The sequence below is a fragment of the Serinus canaria genome, chromosome 6 (genome assembly GCF_022539315.1).
Source record: "Serinus canaria isolate serCan28SL12 chromosome 6, serCan2020, whole genome shotgun sequence".
Classification (NCBI taxonomy): domain Eukaryota; kingdom Metazoa; phylum Chordata; class Aves; order Passeriformes; family Fringillidae; genus Serinus; species Serinus canaria.
In genome coordinates this window covers 8652042-8665292 of record NC_066320.1, presented here as the reverse complement: position 1 = coordinate 8665292, position 13251 = coordinate 8652042, and the positions used below count along the sequence as shown (strand labels likewise).

Genomic DNA, 13251 nt, shown 5'->3' with positions numbered 1-13251 from the left:
CTTATATCAAATACTTCCACATTAAGCATAATCTTAACTCAGACTTGATTGATTAAGCAAGCTAAAAAACATTATGGTTTCCACTGCAAATTAAAGTTCAGAATATCACAGAGGAAACCAAGGGAAACTTTTAAAATGCAAAGAATCCACATATGCAGCATTAACTTTATAATCATCTGATCATTTAAATAGGTAATTTTTTTAAATAATACTATTTGCATCATATAATGCTACAGCATTTAATAGAAAGTGTCAATGTATCATAAAATGTCTCCTATAATCCATGCCTATGAAGGATATGAACCCTTATCAAGAACACAAATGAACTTCTTTGTACTTCACTAATTGGAAATATGAGTCTACTCAACACCTGTGCAGATGCACAGAGCCATGGCCAAAGCCAGCTAAAGGTATTACTTTGATCCATCATGAGGGAGAGCTGTGATGAACAACAATATTTGTGCAAAAAGTTAGCAGAAAAGAAAAATAATTATAAAAAAGAGATAAAAATGGCCAGCAAAAGGGAGCATAAGCAAATACATAAACCATCCTCATTTTGAATAAGCCTGCAGCTAACATATGGAAAAGAAACTATGTTAAAGTGTGTTGCTATGCCTCTATTTTGGTGTCATATCAAGGGAAGGCAATTCCTCTTCTGGGGAGAAGCGCACTCGGTAAGAGAGAAACCTCAGTCAAGTTATTACAACTCTGGATAAGTTAATCAGGAAAGATTACTAGAAACATGCATTGGAAAAGCTAAGTTATTAAAGATCAGGGGATTTTGCCAAAGTCCAAAGGATCTGTGTAAAACACATGTACTGTATGTAAACTGGGGATAGGGAAAATACAGCAAAACATTCCACTCTGAAGAATAAAACAGTAGCCAGGGCTAAATAAATATTTGGCATTCTTCACATCTCAATAAATATTCCACCCTCCTTTTCTGTCCTTTCTGAGCTATGCATATAATAATGACTATCATAAATCATGGTTGTCAGGAATGAAAAGCCATCCAATATCATATACAGAGCATTAGATTTTTAGACTGGTTTTTACCAGTTCTAAGAGGAATACCAAAAAACTAGGGTAAATTAAGGTACTCCTGACCATGGTAGGGGCTTGGAACTTTTAGGTCCCTTCCAACAACAAACCATGCTATGATTTTCAAGCAATCCATCCTTTTAAATTCAAAACAGGGAAGCGCTTTTGGACACTGTTTAGGATTGATACACATTTTTCATGTGTAATATACACCAGGAAAAAAGAAAGAGTCCAGGAAGAGCAAATGTGTCATGCAGGTAGGGATGTTACAAGTACCATGCAGAGAAAGAGCATTCCACTGAAGGAAATAACCTTACCCAGCAAATTCTCCACCCTGGGCTTGTGCCTGGCCTGCAATTGCATCCATGATAGCATCCTGGGAATACATGCTGATCGGGGTGTTATACTGCGCGTGAATTATGGTAGCCTTGCCGCCAAGGCCCTTCACCTCAATGGGTTTGTGGGTAGACAGGGCAGAGTCCTTCAGGACATTGGGGTTGAAACGCTCCGTGAAGTCCGTGCTGGGTTATGCAAGAGTGAGGTTCCATGGGGAAGGAAGGGAGGGGAAGAAAGGAGAGAGGCGTGAAGTTAAGTGAGGGAAGCACCACCAAGAGAGGAGTGTGCACGTCTGTTCACAGCATCTCACCAAAGCTTCTCATGAGGGAAGCACAAACAATGTAAGTACCAAACCACAGCAAAAAGATGGCTGCGCTAATGGATGTCACTAATGGATGTCACAATGTTTAAAAAGGAAAAAAATGGTGAAATAGCTGTCACTGTATTAAAATATCACAAAAACCTGTAAGTATTTGTGTGATACTTACATATACAAAAATTCTGTTGTTATATGCATATGTACATCTAAGTGTATACAAACATGCACATGTATATGTGCATGCCCATGGGACATACATGCACAGTGCAGAGAATTCCCACTTTTTTTGTCATCCATTTGTGTTTTGAGAAGGGTCTTACAAAGGTCTAGAAAGTACAGTGAAGCAAACAGATATCAGGTTCTCTATTATTTAGAAGGTTTCAGTACTTTCTGTCTGTGTTATTAATCACAGTGAAATTTAGTACTTGTGCCTTTTAATCTGCAAGGCTTTTCCTTACAAAGGCTAAATCTTCCCAAAATCTCTGTACAGACAGCCTGAAGTGCTGCTATGGCAGGATAAATGCTCAGTCCCAGATCAAAATATGCAACATTGCAACCAACTGGACAAGTGCAGTTGGAAGAGTTGCTGTCTTTGTTTCCAGTGACTCCATTTACAAGGAAATATTTTATATTTGACAGACTGAGCCCCTAAAGCAAGCTAACTGAAGCTTCCATGACACCAGAATGAGTCAGTTTGATGTTACACTGCAGCCAAAGAGCAGCTGGTTTTCTTGTAGGGCTGAGCTGTGCATAGTTCTAGGCCGAGAGCTAGGACTGAGCCCTGCCCAGAGTTTCAATAACCTATGTCAGCCACTACAGTGACTGCTCTTCAACCTATGGGAGATCAGGTGAATCTCTAGTCTGTTGTTCCTCTCCTGCCAGCAGCAGGAAGATACCAGCAGGAGAGATTCCATACACTCACTAAACTGGACAAAACTGGGAACTCCACCCTTTGTGAAATAACAGATATTTCATAAATGTTTCATTCAGAACTGAACCCAAAAGCTGGAACTAGATATTTCTCTCCCTGCAGAAGAACTGCTGAAGAATTTAATTCCATTTGATTGGAAAAATTTTCCTTTTCAGTTTAAGACATTAGACTGTAAGTTTATTGGCTAATATTGTTTTGCTCTTTACACACACAACAGTGTGTCTGTTTACCATGGGTAGCCCCAGAGGGTGAGAGCTAAAACTGAACCCTCAACCCAGCACGATGAAAAAGGTAAACTCAAGTAAGGCTGGCACCCATCTGACAATTATCTGGAGACTATCACAGGTGCTGTGCCACCTCTGAAGCCAGCCAGGGGATTCCACTCTGTTTTCAGCCTTTTATTTGGTGGGATGCCCTGACTGAGGATGGACAGAGAGAGATACAGTCACATATCATTGCAAATCCTTGACAGAACATTTACAGCCACATGCACAAGGACCAGAGATACACAGGAGCACATGCTGCATTACAGCCACAGCCTTCACTTGCACATGCCATTATCTTAAGGGAAGGAACTGGGAAGTGGCATTATAAAGTGAAAATTATCTTTTTACCAAGACATTCTCACATTTAAAACACATCTCTCTCAACGATTCATCAACTCTGACAATTCCATAATTACAGTGACATCATCTCTGGTGGGGTAATGTGCAGAGACATGCAGGTTGCTGTACTGAGCATGCACATGCCTGAATTCAACAGCATCTCTTTTCTGCGTAATACACTAAACAATCACATGATCATTACAAACACACAGGTCCTCAAGATCTTGAATTTAGTGTTCTCTTTCTTTCATACTGTTGGAAATACTCAAGAGATTCTAAACCCAAGATCTGAGAAGACTGTGTGAAGGAAAGGACAGAGGTTAAATATGCCACCTTTAAAGAATAATGTTCTAAGCAATTTGTTTTCACAGTCAGTTACAGAAATCAAAGCTACTAATATCAGAACAGCCTACGCTTCCCTCATGGTAGCAGCAGGAGTCATTTGGGCTTCTACTTGTGATCTTTAAACAATTTTAGTGATGTCGTTCAAGAGGTTTTAGTCACATTACATACATCAAGGCAAAACTTCCAGTGAAGTTAACGGGATTTCGATAAAAACAACAGAAAAAAGTACAGATTGCCAACTGCTGAGTCCTTTTTCTAACTCTGCAAGCAAACAGAAGACATTAGTGCTTGTAAGGTGTACCGGACTCTAGGACAAAGTGGCAGAGGTAAGGAGGCAGAGACAGCACCTCTGCAAAATGACTGGGATCTTTCTCCTAAGCTACAAAAGAATCAGGAAAAATAAATCCCAAAGCAAGTAAGATTACAAACATAAGATTATAAAGTGACTTCTGCTTTCTAAGACAATCCTGTCAGAATAATTATTAATGTAAACTGGCTAGGATTTTTCACACCAAATAACTTACATCATCACACCCACACTTCACTGAAATCAACAGAGAATGCAAGGTCAATGTAAATTATATGCACTAAATATTATCTCAACTTTATGTATTCCACTACTCCTAACTTTGTACTGTCAGTTTAAATTTAGCATTTAACTACTAGAATTATATATTTTATTCTTAGCTTAACCCAGTCTCCAGCAATTTATGGACAACACTCAGGTCAGAGGCAAAAAAGCAAGAGTTTAGAGACAATCCTCTGCCCCTAGAAAACTAAAGGTCAAAACTGAGGATTCTCTGAAGTATCCTAAAGAAAGCAGATAAATCACATTTTCAAGTCAATAGTTATTTCTTTTTCGGGCAATAGATTTATCACGGTAAATCACTTCATAGATTTTTTTTTTCCCCCCATATCAGTATCTTGCTCCAACCTAAATTTGAATTTTAGCAGACTTCAGAAATTAATTTAACATTGAAGCTAAAAGTACTTTACTAATAACATGAAAAAAAACCCTCTCCAAGCTCTGAGGGGATGCAGATGACTTAAAGATTCAAAAGCACTTAAACCTGCCCGTAGAAGCAAAACCACCTGAAAGCTTTTAGAAGAACTGGGCAGGCTCAGGAGGCACCTCCACTCACAGCATTAGAGCATCACCAAGAAATGCCAAGCAGGAGCACTGCTGGACAGCAGGGGCAGTGCAGGGCCCCTGCCACACCAAGCAGATGTTTAAAAAAATACTTGCACTTGCAAGCAGACACAGCAGGAACACAGGGGATCATGCTACCCCAGAAAACACATCTTCACACACACAGCATCACACAAATATCTGGCACTACACAGAGGCGATACTAACTTGGCGGCAGTGTTGGTTATCACCTAGAAGAAGAGAAAGAGAACAAACAACATCAAAACCAACCACACAGAAAAAAGTCAATAGCTTGTAGAGTGCAAAGGGTAAAAGATATTTTAAAAAGATTACTACAGCTCTTCTCAGCCATCTACAAATAAGAATAAAAAGTAAATGTATGCCTAAAAACCCCAACATGATTAAGAAAGGAAAAAATGCAGGGATTATAGTTGATCCACCAAGACTTAGTAGGGTACCATGGCATTTTGGCTGACTGTTGAACATGATCTTATTGCTGTGCATCCCTAAAAGTACTACTACCAAAGTGAAAGGAGGAGGTAGCAGAGGAAAAATGAAGGATTTTCAGAGTATATTCTCATCTGAAAATAGCAAATGAGTGGTAGAAACTGTATTTTCCCTTTAGATACTGAATATTCAGGGATAAAGTCTGTTCTCAGGCCACCCTCAGAGCTAGTTTTGCAAGATTGATTTTTAAGTCTTTTACATGCTGGAGAAGATCCAAAGAATATACTGGTAAGTGTTTTAAAGCTAAAACTAAGGAAAATGCCTTTGTATATAACAAAGCATTTGCCTAGAGATGACTGCACCTACATTATGCCAAGAGGCATATAAGCCAATTCACTTTGGAATAGTCATTCCCAATTTATTTCACATGAAACAAAGCAAGCCATGCTTGCTATACGTTCTTTGGGATATCCATATCAGTATATTTTATTCCAGCTGGTTCCATACAGTATGAAAGTAAGGTATGTTCACACTGCATCCTGCATCTCTGCATAAACCAGTGATGGTGCTTGCACAGTAATTCCAAAGCACCATAACACAGGAAAAAGCTGGGAGTGCAGAACAGAATGTGCCCAGTCTGAACTACAGTGCTCCTCCCAATAACTCCTTGGGGTGGTTGTACAAATAGCAGTAATGGCCTGTGCTATTTATTTTAACTTTTTTCCCCACCAAAGCTTAGAATACCCATATTGTGCTCTTTTCTTAGTTGAAGACTAATTAATCTTATTTTGTGCACAATAAAGAGGAAGAGATCCATGGTGAGTTAATAAACTTTTCGTTTTACTTGGCTGTATGGAATGCTGTTGACAGAACTGGCCACTGAGGATTCCAACTTACTGCTGCAGCATTTCTGTGTCTGGGACTGATACAAAATACTGGGCAGCAAAGCTACACCGTTAAAGAGGGACATTCCAAGCGGATTTGGCCCCTCCTGCTTTTTCCCTGCAGAACCTTTTATATCCTACCTATGATCCTTTTGCCTTGGCTCATCGAACAGCACTTTGCATGATCAAGAGGACTCTAATGAGCCAAAGCTGCAGTAAAGGCTTTGCACTTCTGCATTTCCATGGTAAAGCAACCACAGATCACCCTCTGCACCTGCTGGTCAGACTCACAGATTTGAAAATATTCTTCTAGCTTTATAAACCCTACATTAAGCCAAATGTTGTCACAGGAACTGTTAGAGATATATTAGGAACAAGCTGCAGCCTGTAAGCCCATCAGTGATCCTATATCCATTTTAGGTGTATGAGAGACAGCTGAGCACTCATTTACAATGAAACCAAGTGTAATGGTATCATTTTCTGACTCATCCACGCATCTACCATACATATAAAATAACATTTTCAAGGCAGGACTACCAAAACCCTAAAATACATTACAGGAATATAAAAGTATATCCAAAGAAAAGAAACATTATGTGCACACACTAAGAACAGCTCAGTAGTCACGTCTCAGTAAAGATTTTGGAGATGTGAAGAGGCTGCTATAGCTTCCTTCAAAACCAGTAAAGCTTTGCTTCTCCTTATGTTTAGGATGGGATGAGAAAATTCCTCCCAGCTCAGAGTCACACATAATTTTAGTTTGACTCTATATAGGGACATGTCTGGAACACCCAACTTGCTGCTCACAGAGGTCACACGGTAAGAGGCCAGTAACCCAAGCCACCTGGCACGTACTTGTGGCACAGGTATTTACTGCCCTTGACCTACAGTGTGAAAAATAACTTACACTGGAATGAAAAAGATGCATGTTACAATCTATGACTCACTGTTCATATTTATTCATACACTCCAGAGCTTTCAGCACATCACGTTCCACACTCCTAACAGGCTATCTTATTTTTCACCTTGGGTCAGAGTGATAAGGCCTTAATGTAAAGTGTATCAGACAAACAGATGCTTTGTTATTCTTCACAGATCAAGGAAGTAATCTCAAAATTAATTTCAGCTTCTTGATAGGATTTTCCAAAGGGTTTAGCTAAGCCTGTAACAGCAATTCACACAATTAAGTTTAAATCATCTGGTGAAAAGGGCCCAGAACTGAAACATACCTTAAGATCACTCCTCATGCTTGAATTTTCTCGCAGCTTTTACCATACAGCTAAGTGCATGTTTGTGAAAGCTCAATGAATTCTGCTTTGGAGCACTACAATATCACAACCATGTTGTATTATACAGTAAGAATGTTCCCAGTAAAGACCAGAGCTGATTATTCATTGCTCACAGTGCTTCCTTATTCCCATAAACACACTGTGAGATTGAGATTATCATGGATGCTACCAAGTCCCAAGATAGCTACAGGTTCCATGTTTTTCTCCACAGAGGAGGAGGCAAGATACTTCTTCATGGAAAACAGTAAAGTGGGAATGGGAATGATAGCACTATTGAGCTCTGAATTTTCTCTTCATGTCAACAGAGATGTACAGTTCTCTAAATCTCAGAGAAGTTACCAGACAAGACCCATTTATTTAATGCTTCCGGACTCCAATCTTTTCAGAATGCTCCTGCACAGCAGGATAAGGGGGTTTTATTTTTTTGTTTGTTCATCAGTGTTCCAGATGGTAAAGACAGATAGCAGTTCCCTAAAATTTCAAACTGAACAGAAAGGCTCACACTCTCTTTGGTGAGTGATGGATGCAGCTGTGTTGTAATTCTGATAAAAAAACAGTCACAATGCTGAGCCATCCAAAATTCAGCCCCTTCACCCTCACCTCTGCAGGTATTAAGGAAGATTATGAATGTTGTGGAGAAAAAGACAGCAAGATATACTTCCAGGAAACTCTGTATATTGAAATAAGACTAGAATTGGTATTCTTCAGGAAAGTGTGAATTAAGATACAAGTATTCTGAGGTTTATTTTGCTGATCTTGCTTACTAACTGAAATTATTTTTTTAAAGGCAATTGCTTTACTTAATTATCAAGTATGAGAAGGGAGGATAGAATTTTCTCAGATAAGGTAATTAGGATTGTTAATGTTGAGTGCTCAAGAGAGTGGCAGTGAATCATCTAAAATTGCTTAAATCATTTAGAACAGGTGTATATGCTCTTTTAATAGGATGAAATATCCATACTTTTCTACAACTTAAAACTACTTGGTTTTATTTTTGCAAAGAGCTGCTGCAAATGGATGTAAAGTACTTGAAGACATGCATTTGCTATCAGACCTTGAGAGGATTGTCAGAATTTTCTGGTTTTCCTTATATAGCCAAGTCCCTAGTGTCAAAAACCCACTTTTCCCCATACTCCTAACAAGAAATTTATCTTTATTAAAAAAAAAAAACAACCCCAAACCCACAAATAAACTAAAGAATTAGATTTGTTTGATGATTTATACATGAAGGCAAAAAAAATCGGAAAACCTGTTTCTCCCTGCTTTTTCTCATGTACTGCAATCCAAACTCCTCACTTCACAAACCCACTAATAAAACAGATGACCTGCAACATAGGAATATGGAAAACCTTGACAGCATGGGATCAAACTATCTGGGCAGTATCTGGAGATCATTCTTTGTTATAGCAAAGTTAATATTAAAGCTAACAGATGCAAGCCATTCTTCAAACCAGAGGATTCAAAATATTGCAGTTCTGACTCATTTTGCATAGGAAAGCCAAAGCATTAAGGCAGGAATTCCAGCAAGACCAGTAGCTGGGTATGCTGGATTTGCTGGTCAAAGCCATTTCTCCCTAGCAAAGTACCAAAGATCAGGTGTGGTTTATAGCAGCTGCTCTGATGTCTGACAGCAATACTTGGTTCTCTGAGACTCCATGCATTAGAAATGCTGAGTGTCTCCCAACCCTGAGATGATTACATTTACTTCAGTCCTAGTGTTCCCCCTCATGCTCTGCTGCACATCACATACCAACAACCATTATTCTGTAATGGCAAAGTGGGTATGTTTTGGGGGCTACTGGTAAACTTAATTATTGATCCAGACTTTAATAATGATTGCTAGACAAATGCACAATAGGGTAAGCACCATTACATTCATTTGCTCAGCAAATTATTGAAATAATAAAGATGTTACCATGTTACCTACCCTCTAGGAAGTCCACCTTCTGAAGCCCTTCGGTTGAGACTCAATTTATGCATCTCAGCCATTTCCCTCAGGGTCTCTGCCGAGTAAAGGCCAATGGGGTTGTTATATTGCCTTGCAGGGCTCAGCTGGTGAGCAGGGCTACTGCCACCAGCCAAAGCAGGGCTTGCTTTGGAACCTAATGAGCTCTTGGCAGGTGAAATGTCAGGAGTCACAGACTGAGAGGACATAGAAGATCTAACTGTGGTAGTCTTTAGGTAGGTAGAGCTATTTGAAAGGCTGATCTCTTGCTGGTTGAGGTAGCCTGAAAAGGTTCCATTGGTTGCTAAAACACTACCCACAGGCCCAGTCGCCGTGTTAGTTAGAGGGCTGAAGGTTGTTCTGTTGCCATTGATTTCCCAAGCAGGTTCCTGTAGTAGCAAACATGCAGGCCAAGAAAAGAAAAAAAAAAAGAAAAGAGCAATCATAGAACACATGCAAAAATAACATATTTGCAATTAATGCTGTAAACACAGTCATAAACTAGCAATAAATAGATTGGGGCCAAAGCATTCAAACTTTCAGGAAAGATTTTCAACAAATAAATGCATTGTTTCAAAATAAGGGAAGCAAAACCAACTCAGGCATTTTTTTACTAGGTTTTAGTTGAAATCAACAAATAAAGCTTAACATTAAGAGAGCATTTACTACTAGTAAACCTCACAGCAATAATTTTATATTAAGGCAACACTTCCATTAATTTCTAGGATAATTAAGAAATCCTAAAAAAATGTCTTTAGGTAAGAATAATTTTAGATCATGTATAACCACAGAAGTCAATGCCATTATTATAAAGACACAATGACTCTAAACCACACCATTCTGTTGTCTAGGAGTGCACTTGAGGTTATGGAAATTATTCACTGCTTTCCTGGGCTCTGGTTCATGCTGATCAGGCCATGCAGCAGGGTTAGCAGAGACACCAACAGGACTCGAGAACAGGTACTGCTCCATGGAGAGGCTGCTCCTATGCTGATCATTCCTGCTTCATTTCTGCTTGAGGGAATGTGTGCTTGAGAATGTAGGAGTGTGTGTGATCCTACAGTCCTGTCCCAGATAATATTCCTAACTGGGACAGCAGCAGGTATTGCCTTACCCAAAGGAATCTCTCCTCAATACCTATACCCATACAAGTCTGTGCTGGCACTCAGATTCAAAACAATCTACCAAAAACTCATCCTGGAAAAACACAGTCCAACACCTGAGTTTCAGAAATGATTCACTATAAATGCACCTTAGTGAAACCAAATTAAGAGGTGATATCAAAAAAAGAAAAATACTCACAGTTAAGAGTCCCAGAAATGCTGGCTACTTGCTGCAGTCCAGCTCAGGGGACAGGGAGAGACAGGGGACATCAGCCTGAAGCAGGAATGGAGCCCACAATCTGGCCTCAATGATAGCCAGTTCAAGAGCAGGCAGCATTATGTGATGTTTTGCCTCATTCATTGGCAATGCAACCATCATCTTTAACACCTTGCATGACATACAGGTCTGAGAATAATTTGGCCTCTGATTCTATGCTTTTACTAATATCGGTTATCATTAATATAATTTACTAATTTTGATACTATGGTTCACAAGAAAAATATTTTTATTGCCCTTTTGGATATTTCTGTATATTGCATGTATAAATTTAGGGAGCATACATTTGAAAAAAAAATCAAGATAATATGCCTTGATTAATTAAAATTTATGAAAAAAACCCCTAAAGGTCTAAGTAATCATAACATTAAACACATTTAAGACATGTTGAATCAAAAATGTACGGCAGATAAAATTAACTAAGATAATTTTTCTTAGTGATAAACAGGAAGAGATTTTAGCTGGCATTAATAGCTGCCTGAGGCTGTAGAAACAGATAATCCTAAAAGCATTTTCAGACCATGCCTTTTTAAATAAATACATTTGCAATACATACTTCGGTTATTATACCCTGACACTGAAAACAGCAAACGACAATCCCTTCCAGTGGCCTATTGAAAGCTCCTGGATATTATTAAATAAACAGGAAACAGGGCTTCTCTCTAAAAATGTGTTCAAAAAGAGGCACAAATATGTTCAAAAATTAAGTAATCACTTGGGCAAACTATTGTTACATGCCAGCACAGAGGGACAAAACAATTATTATATAAAAATAAACACAGATGTAATAGAGAAGAAAAAGGATATGCTGGAGTTATATTCATTTGTTACCCTGAAAACTCTGTGGCTTTTAGTTAACTGTGGGTTTCTTTCTACACCCCAAAATAAGAAGACATGCAATGAGAGCTGATTGTAAAGTATCAGTTTCAACTGCTGATGAGAGAAATGTCACATATTTCCTTAGCCCTAATGCATTTTCATAGTCTTGGTGTTACTGGACAGTAACTATAGGCAAAGGGAAAATTATAGGACAGCTGTAAAAAACTATGGCTCATGATTTTGCCCCCTTTTGGCACAAATGGAGTTCTGGTTTTTCCCCTTAAATGATCTCTAGCTGGAATACCAGCATACTGGCAAATCAGCATGAGAATTCTTGGATAGTTTTATGGTAGCTGTTTTTCCTGTGTTGTGAGGGGGAAAAAAATGGATGAAACAGGAAGTGTCTAAGGGAATGGCTGTACTTCTAAACAATGACTGCCCCCTCATCAGCGTATTTAGCTCTTCCCTTTATTAACTAACAAAAAATCTCTGATTCAGTTTATTGCTGGGAGAATATTGTAGAATTATTTTTTGTCTCCAGTTCAGTGTCAAAATTGGATCAATGTAGAATTTCAGAACCCATTTCTGACTGTGAAAGGCAAATGTCTAATACTGAGCAGCAGCACTGAGCTTCCAGCAATGCATCACATGAAATGTAGCCAATAATAACAAACGTTTCCCTGTTCCCCATCTCTCATCCCATTCTGTTTCAGTGGCTGGAAAAGCAAGCTGACATTTCTGGCTCTGGGAGTCTGATGCTACCCCTCCAACTGACCAGGAGAGGAGGCTCTGACACTGAGCAATTGGCTTCCCTTCAGAAAGATGCGGGATCGTGCAGCAGTCCCTTTTCCTCCCTTGTGGGAGGAAAACTGCGTAACGCCTGGGAATGAGCTTCCAACTGGTATATGTAGAGGAGTCTCAATCCTTTTGGAATAGAAGGAAGCTAGGAATCAGCACAATTTCCATTCTGAAGTATTATTACTTGTTTATAAAAATCCAATTTCTATGAAAGGCAAATTTTACTTCTTATGTATCAGGGAAGTGAGAAATAAATTTAGATTGGGAGATACAATACCAGGTTTTGCAGGTCCTCTCCCCTTGTCAAATCATTCTCTATATATCTATTGCTGTGATCCTACAGTAATTACTCACCTCTTGCACTTCTGGGAGATCAATTTTAACAGTATATCAGTGATTTTGACCACCCAACATGCTCAAGAAGCAATTGTTGCTCTAAATTTTTTAGAGGATAAAGGGAATGGAGGCACCATGGCACTGAATGGATCTGCTCAACGACATGATCAAACTGCTTTTGGCTGAGACAGCTTCTCCATCCTGTACTCAACAAGTCAGTCATCTCTATTTTCTCTTATACACATAGGCTCCCAAATTTGTCAGGAAACAAATCATAAGTATGACAAGATGCTCACTGGGACTCCAAAATAAGTGTTGGCATTAGTGTTTCACAGAAAGCACAATACACAGCCATATTATTAGAATTAACAAGGTTGTCAATACCTTCATGCAAATGAACAAATGTTAAAGCCATGCTTAGCCCTAAAACACCAGCTTGAATGTTCTCAACTGCACTGAGCTGAATCTTCACTTGTGTTGTGTCCCATCTGAAGAGCTGCAGGAACTCATTGACTGATTGATGGCTTAGTTTAAATTCTTGGACTCAAGCTTACTCTTACTGTTATTTGAATGCTTTCAACATTAACTATGCCCTTTCTTCCAGCTATGCCCCACCTGTGCAAAAG

General features: G+C 39.0%; 1 protein-coding gene across 7 annotated transcripts in view; it reads right to left on the bottom strand.

Annotated features, from left to right (window-relative positions):
• Positions 1-13251, bottom strand: part of LDB3 (LIM domain binding 3) — a 114205-nt gene that overhangs the window by 48312 nt on the left and 52642 nt on the right. For 4 of the 7 annotated variants that reach the window (XM_050976398.1, XM_050976401.1, XM_050976400.1 and 1 more), the window contains one exon: positions 9275-9681. In XM_050976398.1, coding sequence (XP_050832355.1) covers positions 9275-9681 — 407 coding nt within the window. Of the gene's footprint in view, positions 1-1358; positions 1563-4934; positions 4958-9274; positions 9682-13251 lie in introns of all 7 variants that reach the window. The other 3 variants (XM_050976404.1, XM_050976402.1, XM_050976403.1) reach the window with 1 other exon arrangement.